At 35.1% G+C, this 25,270-nt stretch overlaps 1 protein-coding gene across 1 annotated transcript in view; it reads right to left on the minus strand.

Annotated features, from left to right (window-relative positions):
- Positions 1–25,270, minus strand: part of ASPH (aspartate beta-hydroxylase) — a 109,071-nt gene that overhangs the window by 19,236 nt on the left and 64,565 nt on the right. Inside the window, exons 16-23 of the mRNA XM_087961782.1 lie at positions 19,773–19,808; positions 17,481–17,566; positions 16,646–16,732; positions 13,509–13,659; positions 11,184–11,320; positions 8,359–8,457; positions 7,800–7,889; positions 4,576–4,713 (exon numbers count right to left, since the gene is read on the minus strand). Coding sequence (XP_087817908.1) covers positions 4,576–4,713; positions 7,800–7,889; positions 8,359–8,457; positions 11,184–11,320; positions 13,509–13,659; positions 16,646–16,732; positions 17,481–17,566; positions 19,773–19,808 — 824 coding nt within the window. The remainder of the gene's footprint in view (positions 1–4,575; positions 4,714–7,799; positions 7,890–8,358; positions 8,458–11,183; positions 11,321–13,508; positions 13,660–16,645; positions 16,733–17,480; positions 17,567–19,772; positions 19,809–25,270) is intronic.

Here is a 25,270-nt window from a genome sequence, read left to right on the forward strand (position 1 = left end):
TAAGTCCACAACTTTATTTTCTGATCCTTAGGCAACCTCCCAATTGTATTAGCTATTTTAGGTACCCGATATACAACATCAATTAAGCAAAATAGATATTTGCTGCATCAGGAGCTTTTGCTGCTATTCATACAAAGCAGTAGCAATAGCAATAGTACTTAGACTTATATACCGCTTCACAGTGTTTACAGACCTCCCTAACAGTCAGAATATTGCCCCCAATAAACAGGGTCCTCAGTTTACCAATTTCAGAAGGATGGAAGGCTGAATCAATCTTGAATCCATCAGGATCGAACTTCTGGAGTGAGCAGTGAGTTAACCTGCAGTACTGCATTCTAACTACTGAGCCACCATAGCTAGATAAAAACAGTTTCCAGTGTTGTTGAAAAAGTAAATTGCTGTAACTACTGAATTATACTATTCAATCACTGTATTATTTTATTGTTATTGTTCAGGTATGTTACTTATATTTTTCTTTTTTCATATAGTTTGCACATATAAGATAGATCTGGCACTACAGTGAAGTGTCAACTGTAGCTGTGTTTCTGTAAACATCTTCCTTAGCAATTACCAGGTTCTACCACATTTAATTTTTAAAAATAATTTAAGGTACAATTAAAACTAAGTTGTAACTTTCAGAAACCTCTTTATTTCTAGGAAGTTAAATTATACATAAGCTTCATAAATATCTTTTGAACATAAACATTGGTTGAGACACAATACATTGTTTCTAAATATGCCCATAAAAATGATAGTTATAATAATTGTAAAATATTGCTGATTTTTAATTGTTTTCATAATTCTTTTTATTGTAAGCTGCTTAGAGTCATTTTATTGTGAGATGGACAGCTATATGAATCTGAGAAACAAATAAATGGAATTGGAATTGATAAAAAGTAATAGTGAGTAGACTAGACAGTATGGTAGCAAGAAAACTCTCCAGTGTGCTTAAACTGCTTAAACTAGACCATGTCATGATTTTTATCTTATATTTCATATTTTTAGAATAAAATAAATACAAACTAGAATACACATTTTTAAATATTATCTGAATATTTCTGCTCATGCACACTAACTCCTTTATTTCCTCATAGAATTATAGAATTGGAGGAAACTATTTTGACTTCCTACCTTCTGCTTCTTGCAGAAATCCAAACAGAAGCATATCTAGCAGAGGACCTTCCAAGCTCTGCCTGAACACATGAATGAAAGTCAAGCTACCCACCTGAGCAATTTTAATGTAAATCTGTGACAGGAGAGATGGAAGAAGTACTTAACAGCATTTGCAAACAGTCATAGGCAATCACTTACAGAGGCGAGTGCTGAAGGGTGCTGGGGTTGTATTTCATTAATAGAAATTGAATACCTCTTGAACTGAATTGAATTCATATTCAACCACTGTCCTCAGGAATGATGGAAGACTCTTGTTCAATTGATTTTTTGTCTTTATGAGAATCATTCCCTTGTGTTTTATGTTTGTTTGTGTATACATACATTTTTGTCATATGAAACACCTGGAAATGGGTATGTAAAAACTATCTATAATATAAAGTTACTTATCCTATGCAAGAAGAATAAATAGGAGGGGAGACAGATTTCTTAAAGAATCTGTTACCACATACCTCTCTCTCCCAAGGGATTTTAATGCTTTGCAATGATAAGGTTGGATGTAGATATTTATGTTGTTCATAAAATAGCATGGAGATTCAAAGCTCAGGCTTTTCCAAATAGTTATTAAAAATGCAGCATCTCAGTTTCTAATAAACATCTTTATATATTTGTATAAGTAGACAAAAATGGATATGCAGCTACTGGAGAGAGAAATCACTACATCCGCAAATTTGGCAACACACTAGCCATATTAGATATGCAAATCAATTATACTTATGAAAAATAAGTTATTCCTATAACTATTTCCTGAAAAAAACAAGAGACTTACATATCTCTTAAATTACAAGCGATTAATTTACCAGAATGCCAGGCAATTTTCCAAAATATGACTAAGGGGAGTTCACATACAGTAGCAGCTGTTGGTTACTGCTCTGAAGGCAACACCTATTGGTTCTACCTTACCATCTTTTTCTACATGGAAATATTAGATACAATATAGGTGCCAAATTATGCTTAAACCCAAGCATTAAAGCTTCCAAAACATTTAATCCAAAGAACTATCAACCTTTCCCCTATTTTTATTAAAAGAAAATGAAACAAATAGTGGTAAATAGAAGGTGTATTATGCAACAACCTATAATGGGAGCCTTTGATTTTTCTTTCTTTCATGAACACCATTCTAAGAGGACTAAATGGAGATGCTGGAGAACCACAGTAAGTAGCATTCAGGACAGAAAAACAAAAGCATTTCTGTCTCTGATATTTTTCCTGCCACTGGAAGGACAGGATTTGTTCTGGCCTCACAAGACATCTGAGTTGCTGCTGTAATAAATTGTATGATCGTAAATCCAGTCCAACTTCAAAATACAAAAATGAACTCATTGAGAAAACAGCATCTGAAGGATTAAGCAAGTGAAAAAGTCTGGAGCTGAGTCAAAGCCAAATGATGGAGATGCTAACTGTGGTCAGACTTCGTTTCCTTCAACACAAGCCCTGCCTGATTCAATTATTTTGTAGCATCTCTGAACATTCCTACACATCTGTTTTTCTGTATCCAGCAGCATTCTCTAACACTATGTTAACTGTAATAGGAAGATTAAAAAAAACCAATCACAGTCCCCATACAGATGGAATTTAATGTGCACGTGCAAATTAAGTTCTCCTTAACTTTCTTTCACAAGGAAATTTGTTGAAAGTATCAGCTAAGAACAATAAGGAACTGGACTTCTAATATAAAAGAAAATTTTCTCCTAACTTTTAAATATATCTTGCTCATGAAAATCAGATCATTTGGTTTTTAATCATCATTGTTGCATGAAGAGCTATATGAAAGCTAATACTTTTGTTAATTTTATTAGGACACAACACTACCTAAACAAAAACAAAAATGTGACTAATAATGTCTCTCCTTATATTTTGACCTTGATCATCTTTCCTAATTCTGTGTTCTCATAAAGTGTTTTGGGATTACAAGTTCAGAATTACAATTTCCTATTTAGGAGAGTGCATTTTTGAAAGTGATTAAGAAAAAATGTACTTTAGGCATTGCAAGGCCATAAATGTAGCATTCTTTTCCAAAATAATGTGACCATAGTTTTGTTACAAATACAGTTGGGAGAACCAGTTCCAGAGTTCCAAGCGTGTCCTAGATGTATTTCAAGAATAAAACTTCCACCAAATGATATTCTAAATGTAAGATTAATACTAGAGCAAATAAATTGTAGTTAAGGAACGGTAGTGTAGTAATCATAAATACTTTTCTCATCGATCGCCAAGGACTACAAATATTGCTGAGTTCTTTCAATCTAGTCTGATTTCTCCTTTTGTCCAGCTGGTCTAATATTGCCTACCATATGCAGTTAAATGTCCCACTGAAACCTCTAAGAGTTATGAGAGCATGAGGAAACATAGATTGCCTGTTATCCACTAATTACAACACTGAGCAATTAAAGGCTTGCATCCTAGTAATTAGTGTGAATTATTGAGTTATCGTAGTTATCTTTGTCTATCCAATTCATGGGCTGACAATGTAATTCATTGTGTTCACTACTTAACATATTTATGCAATCTAATCCTTCCAATACATTGTAGTAAAACAATTTGAACTAGGATGAAATAATTTAACTTCTAGTGAAGAAGGAAAATACATTTTATCAGTTATAAGGAAGTCTTACCTGCGGCAGTCTTATATTTTGAATGATTATTCAGGAATAGAAAATCAGTAGTGAAAAATTAATTTATTCTCATTTTAATAACTAGATTCTAAATCAAAGTGTAATTATCTTTTCTATTTACATCTTTGGCAATGTAGCATAAGAGAGCCAGTTTGATGCAATGGTTAAGAATCACACTGAAAACTGGGAAACTGGGTTCTATTTCTGCCTTAGGCACAAAGTCAGCTGGGTGATCTTGGGCCACTTTTTCTTAGCTCTTAGAAGAAAGCAATGGCAAACTACTTTCAAAAAGCCTCACCAACAAAACTGCAAGGACTATTCCAGATGGTGAATAGGAGCTAGATTCAGGCTAACTGACCATGTTCATTAGTAAAAGTAACAAACAGAACACATTTTATTAGTAATTTCCCCCTAAAAAAAACTACTTCTATGTTTGGATTTATAAGCGCTTTCATCCAAAATTACATTTCTTAGAGGACCTCCTGGCTTAAACTATGTATGCAGGAGGCAGATGGAAAGGAGATTCACCCAAGGAGAAATATGCACACAATATATACACATTTTCTTAGTTTTTTAAAATCACAGATTAAGCAGAAATTAAATTAGACAAAACAAAAATAGAAATAAACAATTGTAGTACGTTCCTGTCAGCTTTGGAAGCCATATTAGCATCAGATGCTGACAGTTCCATTGTGTTCATTGGGCTTATTCTAAACTATACAGAGCAGCAATTTTGAAATTAACTTAGCATAATGTTTCTATGGAACAAAGGGAGAACAACATTGCACACCTTGATCAGTTCTGTATAACCAGTTTCCTTTGCTGTCCACCATGGCTGAGCTTTTAAGCCCTTGACATTATACAGAGAACGCTGCCAGACAGATGCAAAATGGCCCCGTTGGTACCCAAGTTCATACCACTTGTATGCCTAGAAGATTGAAATTGAACAGCATATTTTTCAGTTGTTGCATTTCAACAGAAAAAAGTAAGTTAATGAGAAATATAATAATTTAGTCATTATTTTGGCTTTCTAATGATACTTGTTTTTCATACAGTAATCAAATATTCATATTAGTTATTAAAATTGAAATTATAATGTTGTGTATTAGAGCAGAAGAACATTTACTCCACTCTATAGTTTGTCCACATAATACATTTTAAATCCATTTTTGAAATTACTGTGATTTATAAGAAAGCAATGTTAATCTGGCCTGGAGAAAAGTTATTTTTTACAAAATTAGTTCCAAATCATTATTGTAGTTCATATTCCCAAAATTTTATAATATCACTTTAACTGTCATTATATTTAATGACTATTTATATAACTGTATGAGTCAGCTAGAAATGAGTGAACTTTTTCTTTTTGAGGCATTGATTTAATAAATCGATGTTCATATATAAAAGCTATTGTTACCCATGAAGCAGCAGAAATGCATGGGAAACAAAGGAACACAGGACTCGAAAAATTCAAAGTAACTGGTATGTCTGTCATTGTAGCCAGGAGAAAATAAAAGAGAAAAGAGAAATCCCTGCACCGTGGCCTCTAATTCTAGTTGGAATAAAGAATAATGAAAAGCGAGATGATTTCTTCATTCTCCTATTCAATACGTCTATACCCACATCTCCCAATGTTCCTTATTTGCAACAATCTACAGTGCCTCATAATGTTTCTGAGGGCTCTCTATATCTTTTATGCCTCCTTTCCTGACAAAACAAAGACAAGCAATACTCTGTTCCGAATAATGTGGTCAGAACCAAAAGAATGAATAGCAGTTATCTGGACTGGCATCAAATGTAAGAACTCTTTCATGTGTATTAACTGGAATGTCAAGCATGAAAGGCAAAACTCTGCTTCTCTCTTTCAGACAGTGCAAACGGCTCTGAAAAGCCTCATCTTCCACTTCCTAGTGAATAAGCAGAAGCTTATTTCCTATGCCAATTTTTATTATATTTAAACCCTATTTTAACTATAATTATGGAGGGGAGAAAAGAAAGGTACATTACTTCATCTCTATGACCTTTGATCTCCTTGAATTTACCAGGGCAATTTGAAGGTAAAATTACATTGTATTTTTTTAAACCATAGAATTCAGAACACTTATGGTATAGGGTCCTATATTGTATAGGACATTGCTAGCATATTTGTTCAAAAGCATTTAAAACTATTTTTTCAGACCTTCTTATTCATATGGTAAGATTGGAATAAAGAGTCAGACCAGAAGCATACATTTCTCGCAACTGCATTTAAGAATGCCTGTATCCCCTTTTGGCATTATATAGCTAAGAGCAGTTTAATTAATTCAATGAATTGAAAACCTTTATCCAGCTATGTAAAAGTACTCATTTGGAACTAATCTTTCAAAACATCAATAGCTTAATTTTTAGTCCTGACTGCGACCTTAGATAATGAACATATATTTACAGTAATGGGGATTATAAACGCTTATGATTTTTTTCTTTGATGAAATCTTGCATTTGAACATAGTCAGAAATTTTTTGTGTTCATTCAGCACTGACTCATAATGTCAAATTCAGTGGCATGTTTTGCCCAAAGATCTTTTTTCATGAACCCCAATTTTGTTCTAAACTAGATTATTCATTGAATAACATATACAATATAAATCACACTGAACAATAATGAATATATCAAATCAACACAGCTTGATTGCCTGATTTGTCATGTTTATAACAGGAGATAATTTGAGCTGGATGCTACTGATTTGTGGAAAGCCTTAGGATTAAATACTCTGCTCCCACCATTTAACATCTATATAAGGCTGTTGAGTCTGGTCATCTATCAATTTTGGGGCAGATATTCTCAGTATATCAATGATACACAGCAGTAAATCTCAACCATGGGCTGGCCAAATGATGCTGTTGAAGTCATATCCCAGTGCTTGATGGCTCTGAAGATTTGGATGAAGAGGATCAAGCTGGATCTTAAATGTAATCAGACTGAGTAGCTGGGTATGTTTGGACCCAGCTATGAAAGATCTTTCTTCTTCGGCTTTTAATGGGATTGCAGAATCCAGGTTGAGTCTGGCATGAAATTGGCAAGTCCTTCGAACTCACAGTTCTTCTTTGAACAGCAGGTCGCAGAAAGTGGCCAGGAGGAGGGCCTTTGCATAGATTCTCTTGCACATCAAGGATGCCCTATCCTGGATTAAAATGCCATTTTAATCATCATTCATGCCTTAACCACCTTGTGGTTGGACTTTAATCTATATAGGGCTTTCCCTGAAAACCATTTGGAAGATACAGATGGTCCAAAATCCAATGGCACAAACAATAATGTGCAGGCCATATTATATTTATAATGTCTGTGTTTTGTGATTTGTTCTGGTTGTCTATTGGATTCTACGTGCAATAAAGCTGTCACTTTTAGAGCTTTGATAAATAATTATTTGAAGGAACACCTGTCTCCTAAGGTTTCTGCCCTTCTGTAACATTCTGACTTATTGCAATGCTATTTAGCAGAAATCAGAAAAGGCCTTCTATGTCTTAATCGGTGCCCTCTGAAATAGCATTGCCTCATAGATTTGCATGATTCCCCCCACCACTGGTTTTAGTACCAAAAGCATGGCTTTTAGCTAAATTTTGGGCTAAACTTAATAGGGTGGGGATAACTTAAAAGGAAGGGAGGGAATGGAATGCTACTTTTCTGTTCAGCTGTAACTTTTAATAACTAGGAAAAAAATATATAGCATAAGGAATAGGTATCAGGCAGAGGCTTATCCAAACTAGTATGTAAAAACCATTGTGCCAGCTATTTAAACTTGTTATAGGCACAGAACAGCCACTCCGATGTTAAAGATATTAACAATATTGCCTTTAGTTAAGTTCTGAGTGTTGACCAAAACATTCAGTTGAAGAGGCAGCAAAGTACTTCCTGTACAGTGAGATAGGGATGTTCATCTTCTTTTTTCAGTTCCTGGCCATTAGGCCTAAGTTACCCCTCCCCTCTGTGGCTGTGGTGTAGTTTGTTTTTTCAAATGAACTCAGTAGATTGCCTACCTCCTTGTTTCCAACTCGCTGCATGGCATCACCCAAATGAAAGTAAAAGCGCCCATCATCAGTGCCAGGATCGCCTGTTTCTAGACCTTCCTAGAAAAAAAAAGGTGAAACCACATCAACTACCCATTAAGTCATTTTAAATTATTTTTTAACATTGTCAGTGTATTGAGATCTACAAGAAACTGTGCCAGACAGCTAGCTATTCCCTGGAACATGTCTTCTTTCTTTGTGACAATTATTATTGCCCTTTACTCAACATGTATTAACCTATTCTTTTACCATAAAGAGGATTACTTCAGAAAAACCATCACAAAAAAGGATATATCAATTAGCTTTTGTACAGAGTGGCTAGGAAGCTGGAAAAACTATTATATGCTTACTGGAAGTTCAGAATCTGGAGATATATAGCACACACCAATGGTCTTTAAGACATCTCTACTATTAAATATTTCACTTCTGTTCCTATACAATACATGACATCCCGATTGCCCTCCTTTCGGCAACAACATATTTTGCTTTCTCAAATAGAAAAAGATAAAAGTCCTAATGTAAATTTTACTTTCAGATAGGGAATGCTTTCTTCAATCTTGTTCTCTGCCTTCAGAATGAATCCATAATGCACTTTTGCAAAGCCATCATTAGGAGCCAGTCTTAGAACCTAAGGGAGAACAATACAAATAATAATTATGACTTCACCTCTGTAGCTTTCTAAAACATTGATGCACAGCCTTTTAGAAAACCTAAAAATGTATTTTTTTCTGTCAGTCCTTTATCTTCTCTTATCCTTATCTGGTAGCATTATGGACTCTGGAATGGGATTAGCAGCTGAGATTCAGAATCTAGACCCTACTCAGCCCCTGGGGAACTTTGGGCCAGGTGTTCTATTTCAGACCATGAGTATACTGGTTAAGATTCTGGACTATGATCAGGGAGACCTAGGCTGTAGTTTACTCTGCCCATAAGTGTTCATTGGGTGACCTTGGGCCTGTCACTCTTTCTCAGCCCAATCAAACTCAAAGGACTCTTGCTGGAGAAAAATAGGAAGGAGGACTACAATGTTTGCTACCTTGAGTTTCTATACAAAAATAAAGTGCCAGACTGTAAATTCAGTAAATACATTTTTAAAAAGTAGAAAGTGGTGTTGTCATGATGTACAAGTCCCTGCTATATATCACTTCCTTCTCCAGTAGAAACAGAGAAATTCAAACTTGGCAGCAGATGTGAAATGTTACAAGAAAGAAGAGAAAAATTCAATATCAATGGAAGATAGTGCTTCTGGTACCATTTTCTTTTTGCCTGTAAGATGGAATAGAAATGAAATTTATTAAGATACATTTTAAGAATTCTGAATGTTGGATTTGATATCTGTACAATGGATTTAATGGAGGGTGGGGTGCCAAACAGTGCAGAGAATACCACATGTCTGTTTGATAGGGGAATTTTCTTTGTAACAAGTCATGTGACTTCATTAGATATTACATGCATGCTTCAGAGCACTAGCATAACCCGAATAAGCGAAAACATACTTCAGATTTCTTGTACTACAGAGGAAGCCCTTGAAAAAAGTAAAAAACAAGATCAATTGCTGTTTGAAAACAAAAGCAGCTTTGATTTCTTACAAAGACTATCTTTAATGTGTTGTGTTCAGTTCCAGACTATGACAGTCAAAAGAAATATATATAATGGGGCGGGGGGGGGGAGTGAAATGCTACTCCTTTTTTGACATTGCCTCCAAGCTGTGATACACTGGATAGTCTCATACAACATTTCCCAGAAATAGGGCACATTTCCCATCAGATTGATTTCCAGTTAAAGACATATAATTCTTTGATTTAATTTTTACTACTTAGTCTCTTCTTTGAAGAGTGAGATTTTTTAAAAACAGGTCTGAATAATTAAAGGGCTGAAGAACACTGAAGTCAAGCTGTTAACATCCGGCTCTTTAACAGCTGACAGATTACAAGTCTTTACCAAGGATCTTGCTAGTTAAAGCTATTCAGAACAATAGTTAACAGCATTTTAAGATGACAGAAAATATTTCTGTAAGTTTGCAGCTGACCTACAATTTCTTATTTCAATTCATGGATGTGAAGGAGTATACTATGATCAACAATATGGCACCCAGAGGTGCCATGGTGCCAGGGCTGCCATTATAATAAATAATACAATTTCATAAAATCTCATGATAACCATGCAAGATTGCTTTTTTCAGATAGACAGACAGACAGACAGACAGAGAGAGAGATCAACAGACAGAGATCACTATGAGGGGGTCCTTGGTGCTCTCTGAGCTTGGTTATTTCCTTCCAGATTTTTCATTACCCATATTTGGTAACATCATCAGTGTTTTGATTATGTTACCTCATGGGTGTCAAACTCGTGCTGTCATGTGATGTATCATGGCATTTTTTCTCCTTCACGGAGCTGGGATGGGAGTAGCCTGCATGTGACAAATCCGGCCCATGGGCCGTCAGTTTGACACCCCTGTATTGCCTTGTTTGGGTAATGAAACATCTGCAAGAAAATAACATCAAGGATCCCTCATTTCATCAATGAGCTACAAATATTCTCTTTTATTGAGACATGATTAGTTCAGAAGCACTATCCTCATTATCAACTTGCTTAATTTATTTGTACCAGTACTGTCATATAGCTAGCTGGTTTTGATTGACTAAAGAAAGCTATGATGTTGCCCTAAATATGTCATCCTTAGCTAAATGGAAGAAGAAAACAGTAAAAAAAATAAAAATTAAGGACCTAGAATTTGAAAAAAGCATATAAATAGGGAAACCTACTTTAGGGTTTATAGACATTGCACATTAATGCCTTAGAGCAGGGGTGTCAAACTCGATTTCATTGAGGGTTGTGTTTGACCTCGGGGAGGCGTGGCCAGGGTGGGTGTGACCAGCTCAATATCACTCGTGTCAGGGGCGCCAGAGGCGGCCTGAACACTCTGCCAGTGAAAATGGGCTCCCAAGCTCTGTTTCCAGCTACAACAACTTCCTGCAACCCTCTGACAGAGAAAACAGAGCTTGGGAGGGCTGCCTGTGGCCTTTCCAAGCTTCATTTTTGCTGGCAGAGACACTGTGGGCTGGTTCTTCACTGTTTCCAGGGCAGCCCCACAGGCAAGATCTAAGCACCCTATGGGCCAGATCCGGCCCGCAGGCCTTGAGTTTGACACTCCTGCCTTAGAGAATATCAAAACAATGTATTTAGATTTGTGAAAATAAATAGGCACAGCAATTAATCAATTACTTCTATTTATATGCTTTTTAAAATCCACCCAGGTTATTTTTAATGCATGGTCCTTATATATAAAGACTTGCATAATCACATATATAGTGTTTTTTCGGAATCATTTATCTGTATTTAATGGAAGCTCACCTCCTTGTAAACCTTCTTGGCATTGTTGTTGTCTCCAATTAAAAGATAACCCACTCCAAGGTTGTTCTTGAATGAAGTATCATTAGGAAACTGGTCAACCAGTTTCTGTAGTGTAACTAATGAACCTCTCATGCGGCCTAATTTAATGGAAAAACAATAAAAAAGCAACTTGGCTACGCACATGAAGAAGCAACTTGGAATACAAGAACTTTGCTAACAAAATAAATTAAGATTTTTAAACAATAAAACAGACTATGTGCTATTAAACATTGGAACATGTATAAAACTTACACTTCTAAATCATGCCTTAGAAAACTATGCTTGCATTGCCTAGTGTTATAGAGACCTCTAGTGCACAATCAAAGCATTTTCACTATTCTCTGTTTGGACAATGATGCATGTTCCAAATTGTTGGCCTTTTTCTCAGCTGCATTTATAGATATAAATAAACTGATTTTAACGACAGTATTCACAATTATCACACTATTTAATGAAAGGCTTGCTGCTTGTATATCTTTGAAACTACATAGGCTACCTCAGAATAAAACTAGAAAAATTACTAGTTTTAATGATTCAAATGTAAATTATATATGTAATATAATGCTCCTGGGAATGATTAGTAGTTGAAATGCATTTTATGACAAATAATATATTTTTGCACAATAAAACTTCAGCTTTTAAGTCTGTACATTGCAATTTCAGCCACTGGAAGCAAACAGGTGTATTTGCATTAGGCTTGTATTTGATTCACTTTAACAAAGAGATTTCTGCAAGCAGGTGACCTGATTCTCTTTGTGAGAGGTAACATGAATCACTTTAACAAAACAGTTTATATTACTTCCAATTGCTTTGATCTGCAGGAGAAGGCTCATCTTAGCATTCTCTATATGCATTGGCCACTTATGTTCTGGATGGCTTAAGCACATGCTGTGAGGATTACCCACAACCTTCCCAATACACAGTCTGGAAGACTTTCAGCATGAGTCAAGGATTCTCCAGTCTGGCAGCTTCAGCACACCTTCAAATTTCCACAGCATTTGCCAAAGATGGCAAGAGTGCAGCTGCAGCACTTTTCTACCACAAATACAGAAAAGCATTTCTTTCTACCTATCATTTCCCCAGCATGAGTTCTCAGGGGGAAAGGTGAGAACAGTTACCAAAAGTCTGCAACTGGGAAAGATGCTGCCGTCATTGGACTACCTGACTTGAATATGCTTAACCTGTTTCTTCAATTACTCTCTGGGACATTCTGAGGTATTACTTGAAAAAGACAAGACCTAGGCAGAAATTCAAGAGGACAAATACTTCTCAGGAACTAATGAGATTTGTTTCAAATCTCAGGCAGAAAGAGGGTAACATTATACATTTGTGCAGTAAAAAGAAGTAAGACTGGATTATAACCTGACTCCTCATAAAAGCCTTTAATTTTAATTACTTGTTCATAACAACATTAGTTTTCATTGAATTATTTCATTTTTTACCCAATTTATTTTGTTTTAGTTATTATTTCATTTATTTTTATAATTAACTCAAGATGGCAAACATATCTAATACACCTTCCTCCTGATTACTCCCTCCTCCTCCTATGTTCTCTACAACAACAACCCTGTGAGGTGCGTTGGCCTGAGAGAGAGAGAATGACAGGCCCAAAGTCACCCAGTTGGCTTTCATACCTAAGGTGGAACTAGAACTGTCTCCTGGTTTCTAGCCTGGTACCTTAACTACTAGACTAAACAGGCTCTTAGGAATTGCTGAATTTAGGAACTGCTGAATTACCAGTCAGTTAACAATTGCTACTTAAATGATAATTTGTCCAGTGCAATTTTCTTCAAATGTCACTGTCAGATTCAATAGATACTTGTTGCAGGATTCTCTCTCTCTTTCTCTATCTATCATCCTTCCATCCATCCATCTATCATTTATACACCACCCATCTTACCTAAGTGACTCTAGGTGATTTACAATAAACATTCAATAGACTGAGCGGTATTTTGAAAGTATTCAAATTAATTTAATAGGTTTCCATTCTGCCTTGATGCCCATAAGCTTAAGAGCTTGGAAACTACACAAGAATATCAAATTCCTGAAGAAGAAAACCAATTCTTTTTCCATATTGTCAATGAATTCTTTTTCCTTTAAAATTGAATTATTCAAAGTCTATCTTGATCTTTTCCTTTGTCCCTTTCATTTGACCCATATTGGATTGTGATCTGCCCAAGCACTTGTTTCAATACTTGTTTCATGTATATTGGGATTCCTGGATATCAAAACATAGAATATTTTTCAGCATTTGAGCCACTGGTAAGTATGGTTTCAGATACTTACCAAGAAACTGCTGCCTGTCTGCCCGCCGTTTCAGTGCCATCTTTATTAGATCATCAGGGACATTTGGCAGATTGGCCACTTCACCATAGGTGGTGATAGATCGCTGTAGAATATCATTGCTTCTCATTTTCTCAGCCAAATCATCCTCACTCTGTATGTGATAATAAAGCATTAATTAGTATTGAAACTTCTATCAAACGTAAAGCACAGATTAAATATAGTAGCAGAGATTTTATTTTTTTCAGTCTTATGTCCCTTTTGCTGGAAGGAGGGGAAGACATCTTGTTCAAAGTCACTTTACAGGCATCTCAGGAAAAAAAGCAACTAAAGAAAGACCTGTATTGAAAATGTAATGATTGTTTTGAAGCACTATCATATCTGGATATGGCTGTCAAACTCTCAAAATAAGTTCTTAGTTTTTGATGATATAACAGTGTTACAGAGTTGAAGTCTCATTCTTCCTTTTGTATTCAAGAATTATGTATCTGCCATATTCAGTTTTTACACATCAAAACTTCAGAACTCACATAATGGTGATTTTGAAATAAATGTTATAATCTAACAGCCATTGATTAATTCTAAATGCATCTAAAATGACTACTGTGTTTTAATAGGTAACTTCATAATTAATTCTGTAAGTTTGAATAGTATCATGTCTGCAATATACTAAGTTATACTAAACTAGTGCTACTAAGTTTTAAGGATTTAAATATATTCTTTTGTGGGTTTTTAGACTGATGTCCTTAAAGAAGTTACACAGCACAGGTAGCTTTTGACTTACGACCACAATTGGGATTGGAACTTCTGTTGTTACGCGATGTGTGTATTAGGTGAGATACAATTGTTGGAATCATTATGCAAATTAGTCATTAAGCAAATCCAGCTTCTTCCATTGAGTTTACTTGTCAGAACATTCCTAGGAAGTCACAAATGGTGACCATATGACTCCAGGACTCTACAACCATTATAAATATACGCTAGTTGCTAAATGCCCAAATCACGATTATGTCACTGCAGGAATACTGCAACAGTTGTAAGTGTGAAGACTGATTGTAAGGCACTTTTTTCAGTGCCTTCATAACTTTGAACAGTCGTTAAACAACTGGTCATAAATTTAGGACTACCTGTACAGTTTCGCCCGATAATTTCAGACTGCAGGTTTAGGGAACGTACTGTCATTTTAGGATTACAACAACTGAGAAGGGTAGGAGAGCGAATACCAGGTCTTAATCCCTTGTAATGTGAGAAGCTCAAGGCGTTCAGAAGAGGAAAGGCATGAGCTAGCTAGCCTCTTCAACTCATGTAAGGAAGTGTTAAATTATATCACCTGTTCCCTTCTTTCAGGGGAAGTCTGAAAGCTGATGATGTAGGATCAAAATGGACCTGCTTTTAAAAATTAGTTAACCATTCAATTTCTACAGGACAGGGAAACCTTGTCCAGGATTATATAAGGAATTCTTTTTCCCCCTCCACATCATCTATGTAACGTGGGCCCTTGATATTTGTAATTTATACTCAACTCCTTGCACTTAAGTTATCTGAACCATCCAAATGTATCTCTCTTTCTCTGATCTTTGGGGCTGACTTAAATGGGTATCAGTTCCATTCACTCAGTGCAATATCAGCAGATAAAAGATATAGTACTAAACCCAAATTAATACCTTGTCTGTGTTTAGCCAATATTATTAGGATAAATTTAAATGATAATTCCAATGCCATGAAAGAAACATCTTAATTTTGATTATTTAGATCCAAAAATCTAAATTTTGTCATCACTGTCATAACTGCAACATTGTTGGATATGGCCAGCTATCAAATACTCTCTCACACTGAAATAGGACAATTCAGCTTCAAATGCCTTTAAAACTTTTTCTATTTGGTGCTCATTGGTTAGAATGCAGTTTTGCCAGCAGTTTGATTCTCACTGGCTCAAGGTTGACTCATCCTTCCACCCTTCCAAGGTCAGTGAAATGAGGAACCAGATTGTTGGAGGTGATATGCTGACTCTGTAAACTGCTTAGAGAGGGCTGTAAAAGCACTATGAAGCAGTATATACATAGTATATAAGCAGTCTAAGTGTATTGCTATTGCTATTGTCATCCACAAAATAATGAAATGGCAATTCTCCACTATAAAGAATCCATAAGGGAACTTTCCATGTTTTCCCTTAGAAATCCAGAGGTTTGTAACATGCAGAAACAGCACTACCTGTGCTCATCAATCCTGAAAACGTGGGCTTTCTTCCAAATCCATACAAAAGTTAATAGCAAATTGGAATTTTCAATATGACAAAATGAAAAACAAATAACATTGAGAAAAATCATTCACTCTTTATTAAGTTTTCCCCTCCCTCTCAATCCCAATTTTATAGGAATGTTTTCTTTCAAAGTCAGATTTTGGCCTCAAAAAGGTGATCATTCCCGCCAGGGTCCTTTTCATGCTATGCTACAGTTTGGCCATTAAATTCCATAATTATGGAATCACTGTGTTCTGCCCTTGGAGTTTTGTTTTTGCCAATTCTGATCCATATAATTTTCTGATTACTGTACTTATGAATAGAGACAAATAAAGGAAAATATTCTCAGTTCAGAGGAATTTGTCAAAGTCCAATTAACTTAGTTACAACAAACTAATGTAGCCTTAGTCTATCACTATTAACCTATGAGATAACATTACAACCCCCCCCCCCCCCCATATACAGTTGGTAGCTTGGTACACAATTGCTTTGAAACTCATCAAATTTGGTACTCAGTGCATTTTGATGTAAAAATTTTATCCTGGTACTCATTGTTTGTTTAGTATTCAACGCACAAGCTAGAACTTGTCAGTGTCAGCTACCTTCTGACTCACTACATTATTCCTTATGGGAAAATTTTGTTTGGTACTTATTAATTTTGGTACTCATCACACCTCTTGGAACCAATTAACGATGAGTACCAAGGTACTACTGTATTTTAAAGAATAAAATAAGTGATAGATTATGAAATTAGAAGCTGTTCCCTATTGCAATTCTTTATTTCCTAATATCAATTCTTTACTTTCTTTACTTTATTTGCAACCAGTAAAAAATCTATAATGAGATATACCACAGTTTGATTTTCCATGCACAACTTTTTAATTTCTTGTTTAATTTTTACCTGGGCTTTTCCATATCTTGCTCGTGGACTTTGGGGATACTTGCTTACCAAAGCTTCAAATGCCGTTAAAGCTTCTTCTGTTTTCCCCTGAAAGTCAGACAGAGTTATGCTATAAATAAAGAAGAGAAATCTTTACAATTATTATTTAAGTAAGAATGCACTCCAGATATGTTTGATGCTGACTCTCAAAAGGCCCAAACAAGGAAATATAAATATTGAAACCCAACACATATAGTTGGGAAAAAGTTGGGGACAGCAGAATCTACAGTGTCAGGGAAGCGTCGTGGAATATTTTGTACTTAAGGTATAATATACAATATTAAGAACAGATACAATCACATTTTGTAAATCCATTATTAAAATATCACTAAAGAAATACAAATAATGGTATAAATTCAGGGAAGAAAACAAAATTCTATACTTCCTGGGTTTAAAATTAATGTCCTAGGAAAAATTAAAGAGGCCTTGATAAGTATTTAAAATATAATTATTTAAGAGGGGATAACTTTGAATAATTTCTGATCACTATGTTAAGAAATTAACATGAACCATTTATCATAAAAATTTATCATCTTCTTTATCTGAAAGAGATTATGACAAATGGCTTGTGTTAATTTCTAATTTCTAATGAATATCATTCCAAAGAAAAGTCTGGTTGTATATCAATTACTGGCATGTTCAGAAATATTAAAACATTTCTGCTAAGCCAATGCCTACTCACACACTCTTTTTTTCCCCCAGAGGAAGTTTACTAGCAATTAATTTAGCAATGATACATGGAAGACACACACACACACACAAACTTACAGTTTTAATTTTGCAGACTAAATTTTACCTTTTTGCGTAGCTTTTCTGCAGCATCAAGTTCAACTTTAATACTTTTATCAAATTTATTGAGCAATTTGGGTTTCTTCTTTCTTACTATGAAAGAACATAAAAAATCCACAAAATTTCCACAAAATTCAGTAATATTGGAGATTATTTCATGGCAACTCAGGAGCTTTGGTATAATAAATCACAGTTTCCATTGGAAGGAAATATGCATTTTACATCCATAATTTGCAAACTAAAAATTGCATCTTGGTATCAGCTTCTGTTTTCCATTCTCTCTGCCTTCTCCTTTCTTATCCCAAACCTGCCCCATACTCTTGTACTTCCAAAGATCTCTTTCCCACCTTTCTGCCAGTCCCATTATCCTCTCTGGTTTTTACCATTCCAAATGTGATAAGTAGCAGAGCTATAGCTTTTATTAGTTTCACTATACACATAGGGGATCAACATGAGCATAAAATATAAATAAGTAAGAAATCCCTTTCCTCCAAGCAGTGAAATGAAGACAAAAAATAAATTTGATATAATGAAATCTAAATCAATGAATTTAATATGGCCATTTTCTGTGTACAGTATCTTTTTCAGTCCTTTGGAGGGGTCCTTGGGGATAAAACTGGTCCTGAGTTTCTATTGCCAATATTAACATTGAAAAGATAACATCAACAAATAAGGATAGTATATTTGAGGGAGAGACTGTTCCAACACTTTTGTATGGGGAAAATTAATCTAGAACAAACAAAAACACTCAAGGATCTTACAGTTATGGAATTCCAGACAACTATGGCTGATAAGACAAATTGTGGATATTTTTAACCAGAACTCCAAAACCACTGTTAAACCAATTTGTCAAATGAAATATTTACAGTTACTGTAAGCTATTTCCCATACATATTTGTCATCTGTCAGAACTGTAATTTGTATTTGTAGGAGTTATCTACCTATGTAGCAGTATTACTAGTCCTTCCATTCTTAATATTTAAACACATCTATATTTCAGTATTTTGAATATTACAGCATTTTAGCTCAGTAAGATCGACTGTGTAGGCAAATGAATGAAAAGAAAAGAATAGCATAATTTGATGTCATTTTTAAAGATTTAAGAGGTCTATTTTCATAGATTGCTTCCAAGAACACCCAGGACATTGAGTTCACATTCTATCATATGGACAACAAGGAAAAAATGACAGATATCTACATTGGCCAGCACTGTATACTATCCCAGTGTATTTTGAAGAGGATTCAGAAGAAATGATTGGATCTGGTACAAACAAAATGTCTCAATGGTCCATTAAAGCAACCTGTCTTGTGTATGACTACAAAAAAATGTATCCACTTTCAGGAATCTATTCATAAAGATTAATTTCTTTTTTTTGCAAGTTCATGTAGAAATCTAAAAAAAGGTTGGGCTGCTTCAATAGGTAGCGAAGTGGGGGCATTTTATGCTTGCACAATTCAGTTATTTTGAGTCATTTTTAAACAATGCATATGTTATGGTGTAATTCTTACAATACATATCAAAATCAATAAATTGTTATCTGAAGATAGCAACCTCTACAGACCATTTCTTATTTCACTGGAATAGTTTACTTAGTAGTAGCCTTTTTTCTTGCTATATTTCTCTTCAAATACCATGTTATAATAATAAATTAAAAGGTATCAATACTGCCAGCTAAAACAAAATTGTTCATGCCTTACCCATTTTATTTCAAATTGAAAATGTAGCTGTCTCAACTCATTCAGCATGAGATCAGTAAGAAAACTGGAAATCTTCAGCAATATATATTTAGTGGTAGGTCACTTCAGAAATTTGAAGGTTTCTGTCTTTAAGCATGAGAACAGAATGCTTCCAAATTTCAAATGCCAAGGCTTGTGATGCATAGTAGGCATCTGGTAGGCCAAGCTTTTAAACTATTATCATCTTTTGAGGGTTTATTTTGTGGAAGAAATGTGAAAAAGGATATATTTCTTAAACAAAAAGTTTGGAAATCAAGAAGTCTAAATGATATATTAGGGACAAGAGAAGTCCTAGGATTTGCCTAAGTGCCATTTCCAATTGAGAACATGAAATCTGTAACTATGCAGTCCATATAGATAAAACATTTTCCTCCCAAATCCTAGAATGATATCCAAAGTATTTTTAAACATGATCATTACTTGACCCTGTCTGACTGTAGATGTCAAAGTCTGCCCCAACCAACCAACCTCCCCCCCCCCAATTAATTAGACTATTCCAAATATGTCCTTACCAATATAGGAATTTTAGATTTTTGAACTGTCCATATTTTCAATTGCTTACCTTTTTCTTTTTGAAGAGTTTCTTTTTCACCATGTCCTGGAATAGGTAAACAGATTTCTTATCATTCTGATCCTTTTTAAAAGCAAGTTCAAGTGTATATTCACTGAATTATTAAAATGCTGTCTTCAAATAAATAATATGTAACCATAATTTGCACAGATTAAAATATATATGTGCCGTTAATTAAGGATGTGCAAAGTTTAAATGGGTTGCTTTGATTTGGTGATGCTTTCAGCAAAGCATTCCTTTGAAATGCTTCCAAGAGCAGTGTGCTTTCCTCAGCTTCTAATATCAAGCTGGCTGCATTGATTTGATTTGCCTCACTTCTGAGGCTTCCCCTGGTAACACCAATAAGTGGGAAAAGCTTTTGCCCATGTTAAAGCATACTACTGAATACTACTGCTGGCTATATGAACTGCTGGCTGAGGCTTTGTGAAGACACAAGATACAATTACCATCATCCTTTCAACCAGAATCACCACACGTCTGAAAACAAAGTTTGAAATTAAATTAAGTTTCCTTTTCAGATGGAATCCCAGTCTTGATAAGTTTCCTATATAAAAGTGCATTTGCTATTCAAATATTCAGTATTTCATTGATACTAATGAAATGTTCATACAAGTCACATTTATAAAACAAGTCAGTGAGTTTGTTTAAATTATCTGCATATATCTGAAAAAATAATTTTTGATATTTCAACATATATGCAGAAATGACTTTTTCTTAATCAACCCAGAATCTAAATCAAATCAGCTTGATAATCATATTAAAACAAGGCAAATCAAATGTCTTAATTTTTTTGTTCTGTTGAATCAATTTTACAAATTAACTGTTAATCTGAATTGGATTTAGTATGATTTGTTTAGATTTGCATTTTTTTAGATTTGATTTCCCCCCCCTAATACTGTTAGTTCTACGGAGATCATTATACTACTGTTAGGAAGGCACCATTTGTTATCCAAGACATAAATTAAGGTGCCTATCAGTGAACAGACAAGATAAATTCAGTTCTAAAAGACTACATCCATCTATCTATCTATACCATCCAAATTCCTCAAAGAGAGGTCTGGGTATACAATACCATAGATAAATAAACAGACATAGTTTGTGAAATAAATTCAGCAACAGTTACCTATATTTAGTTCTACAGCACATGCAAGGAATTCTGGGCAGTAACCGTAAAGACTGTCATGCAATCTATCTTTATGCCACAAGTCCTCTGCAATGTCGATATGAAGCAAATGGTCCTAACATGTTAAATAACAGTTTGAGTTATGTCCTTAGTATAATACAACTCAAGACATACATTCTGGAAGTAACCGTTAATATTCTGTTTTATTTTATTTGTGCTTCCATTAATTGTTTCTAGCTTCACCTTCTTCCTTCCTCCTGAATGGTCTTTTTCTAACCTTTATAATGATTTAATGACTGATCACTAAAGTGTACGCCAGTATTTTTTAAAAAATAATGACTCAATTCATGAAACGTTCTTCTGTATTTTATTGCAGCAAATGTTAACACAGAAGGAAAGGTACATATTTTAATAGTCCCCTTCATCTTGTCTCCATGGCACACTTATGTAAACAAGAAAAACATATAGTAGCATAACACAAAATTTGATCACAGCACAATCATCTTATCCCAGCATTTCAAAAATAGAGTCGTCGTACAAAAATTCAATTTATTTTACCCAAAATAATCTTAATTATCCTTAAAATTATGGCTTTATAAAATATATTGCTGTCATTTAGAAATGTACAATTTTAATTCCATGAAGAATAGTACTTTGCCTTGATCTATATGAACAGATTGTTTCCTAAGTATTATAAATGTATATGGCATAGTCCTTCTAGCACAGTGTTCTCATTTCCTGCATACACAAGGAATAGGGAGAGACCAAGGCAGTTACAGCTGATGGGAAATCTTTCATGCATAGATGGAGAGACTGAAGAAGAAGAGAACAAGTCCACAGAAATACCTGATAAAGCACTACGTACACACTCAAATTATGTAGTCCTTACTATCTTGGATTTCAACATAATAAAAATGCACTGCATTTATCTCTATTTTTTTTTTCAAAAAATCAAGTTACAACCAATCATTACCTAAAATATACAAGCCACATATTCTATAGCTATTGTAGTGAACCCTCAAGGATTCATATATTTCCTATGTCAGTTTGAAAAATATTTCAAATATTTCCTATGTCAGTTTGAAAAGTATTTATTTTTTCTGAAAGAATATCTTTAAATTATGCAGCAGACTAAGAACAATTTTCTTACACACTGTCTCAGTTAATCATCTTTCGTAAGCAGAGTAAATATTTATTAAGAAACAAACAGTTTTTGGTAAAGCAGGTACAAGCAGTAATGATTAAACTGTAAGCCTAAGATCATTTACTTTTCAATCTTATTTACAGCAGAAGTTCTATTATTATAAGAAGTTACAAGGATATCACTTACGTAATATCAATATTTAATTGCCTGGCAGTTTATGTGAAACTGTAGCAGAGATAATAATGAATCCAAAAGGAAAAGGAAAACCCTTGTGTTTTAATTTTAAAGTTTCATTAGAAGAATCAGTCCATCAAAACATAAAAAAGTAAAAAAAAAATATTTAGTGATCCTCCTGGACTATGGTTAAATTATTTGCTTTACCTGGGCTAACATCAGATAAATAATGGCATACAAAATTAGTACGTAGAAGTCCAAGTCAAAATTATTTCACAGTCCTATTTCACTAGTTTTTTGCCATAAGGCATGTAAATATACCAAAATATTTTGTTCACATTTGAAAACTTAAAATCAGGTTACACCCATAATTTACTGTTACATTATAAATAGCACATTTACAATTATGTGAAAACCACATATTAAGGTTCAGATACAATTAGTTTGTCCACTAATAAGAGAAGTAAAAAATGTTGTATACTAAATGCTACAAAAATATTAAAATGAATATTAGTATTCTAAATATATGCTAAAGTTAATTGATATACTAAAAGGTCAACTATGTGCTATGGTGCTATGTAATCCTTCACTGTTTAGGAATTTTCAGAAGTATCTTTTGCATTTATTGGATAATTTTAAGAAAGGAATTTGCCATGCATATGAAGTACTTTTTAAAAGGTTTTACATTTTTATGTTATATTAGTAGTTATGGGAAATGAATTGAAAATGGAATTTCTAAGTGGAATAGTCTCATAAAGTAATTTGTGAAACACTTTTTAGTGTCTACCACCCACCACTAATTTTCTGAGCTCCATTAATTATGTCATAGAAAATATTTAACAAACATCTGCTGCCACTGTGTAGAATATGGTTTAGGCTGGTCCTCCTGATGTAGGGAGTCTTTTTGAAGCGTTAAGTATCTGAAAAAATAAGGGGAGATCTAAATTAGAGGACCAACAGGTGATTTAGAAATAATCTCTAATATAAATATGCAACTTTGTAATATAGTTAATTTAGCTATGTGTTATTAGAAATACTGTTTAATTAAGCACAAAGTTGCTACCTAGGGGAAAAGGTAGGCAATAACAGAATCAAAGGACACTCCCTTGGAACTAAAATGATCACAGAAACCCACCAATCTCTTACCTCACCTCTCTTTGATACACCTATTAGATATACATTAAAAAACACCCATTATGATGGGGAAAGCACATGTGGAAGGAAAATTGCCCAACATACATTCATATTTATGAAAGCTGGAGTACCCAAATGATGAACAAATTTGGCTTATGTCAGAATGTTTTTCAAAATCCTCATTGGAAAATAAGTGGCAATCATTTGCATGTGGAAGAGACTGTCTTTGGTACTAGTTTGGGCTTCGGTTTTTTGATCTTAGACATTGTGGCAGAATGTTTGAAAAAATGGTTTATATGTATACAGAAGGAATATAGAAGTTGAGAACAAATAGACTGGAATTAAGTCTTTATCTTCAAATCATAATATATTATTTCAGCTACCGTGTTTCTCCAACAATATGCTCCCCCCAATAGGAAGTCCCAGCATGTTTTCTAGGCATAAGGTGAAATTAAGCCCCCCCCCCAAATTTAGGCCTATTTTAAAACATGCGAAATGGGGGGGAAGAGCGGGGAGGAACTTGTCGCTAGGAGCGCCCCGAGGGCAGCCATGCCTTGCCACCAGCAGCTCCTAATGGCCAATGATGGCAAAGTGCAGAGAGTTCCCTACCTCCACCAAGCGCCTTTGCTGCAGACTCGGGTATGGTGCTGGTTGCAGGCTGGGTCAGCGGGCGGGTGGGGGCGGTGTGGATATCAGTGTCGGCGTGGCACTTTTCATCGCGAGACCTTCAGTGCCCGCTGCTGCTGCTTTCCCTTCTGCCCGTGCCGTTGCCTCTGTAGCTTCATGACGTAAAGAGCCTTGTCGCTGCCACCTATGCCGACGCCACCCGCCCGCTGACCCAACCTGCACCAGCACTCGTGGAAGCTACGGAGGCGGCTCCCCGGCCCCAGAAGCGGCTGAAATGCTGCTGGTGGAAGAATGCACAGCACTCCAAATGTGGCAACGGCACGGGCAGAAGGGAAAGCAGCAGTGGTGGGCACTGAAGTTCTCACGATGAAAAGTGCCATGCTGACGCCAACATCCACGATGCCCCCGCCTGCCCGCTGCAACCAGCACCATAGCTGGGTCTGCAGCAAAGGCACTTGGTGGAGGTAAGGAGCCCTCCACACTCCGCCATGATGGGCTGTTAGGAGCAGCTGGTGGTGAGGCATGGCTGCCCGCAGGGCGCTCTAGGTGAGGATGCACGGGGGGAATTAAGTCACCCCACAAAAGATGTCCTAGCCGTTTTTTGGGGGCTGAAAAAAAAATAAGACCCGGTCTTATTTTATGAGAAACATGGTACCAATCTGTAAATCATGAACATGAAGGTAGAAAAAATAGCAAACCAGTGTTTAAGTAGAAAAGAAATCTAAAATTGCTTGTATTATCCTCTGGTTCTATCATATCAAACATTTAATATAAAGAAATATATCTTCAAACTGTGCCAAAAAGAAAGAGTCAAGGCAAATATCATCCTGGAAATTGCAGGAATTAAATACAGTACATACAGGAACTGGATTAAATAAGAAATCTGTGCAAGGGTATTAATAGCATCAGATATGGGAACCATTATGGATGTCTCAAGACCAAAACCACAGAAATATAAGTAGTTTATTTACTGGGGTCTTTTGAGGGAAATTATGAGAATGGAGTTACAATTCCATGTGCCAGTTAATGTTCAAATATAAATCAGTTGCAACTGAACTAAACATTCTTATTCAGACCACTGTAACATAATAAGATACAGTAGAAGGAGCTGTATCACCAAAAGTACAATTGAAATACTTAGCAATTACTCTATGGGCTGTCCAGAAAGCTTTCACATCAACTCAACTTTACCACTAGTTAAGATGGTAAAATTCATTCAAGCAGTTGTCTAGTCTTGCATCCCAGTCCCACTACAGCCAAGCTAGAGATATGTCCCAGAAGATTGTG

The sequence above is a fragment of the Notechis scutatus genome, chromosome 3 (genome assembly GCF_049901735.1).
Source record: "Notechis scutatus isolate UNSWTSFEM ecotype Mainland chromosome 3, rNotScu1.2, whole genome shotgun sequence".
Lineage (NCBI taxonomy): Eukaryota > Metazoa > Chordata > Lepidosauria > Squamata > Elapidae > Notechis > Notechis scutatus.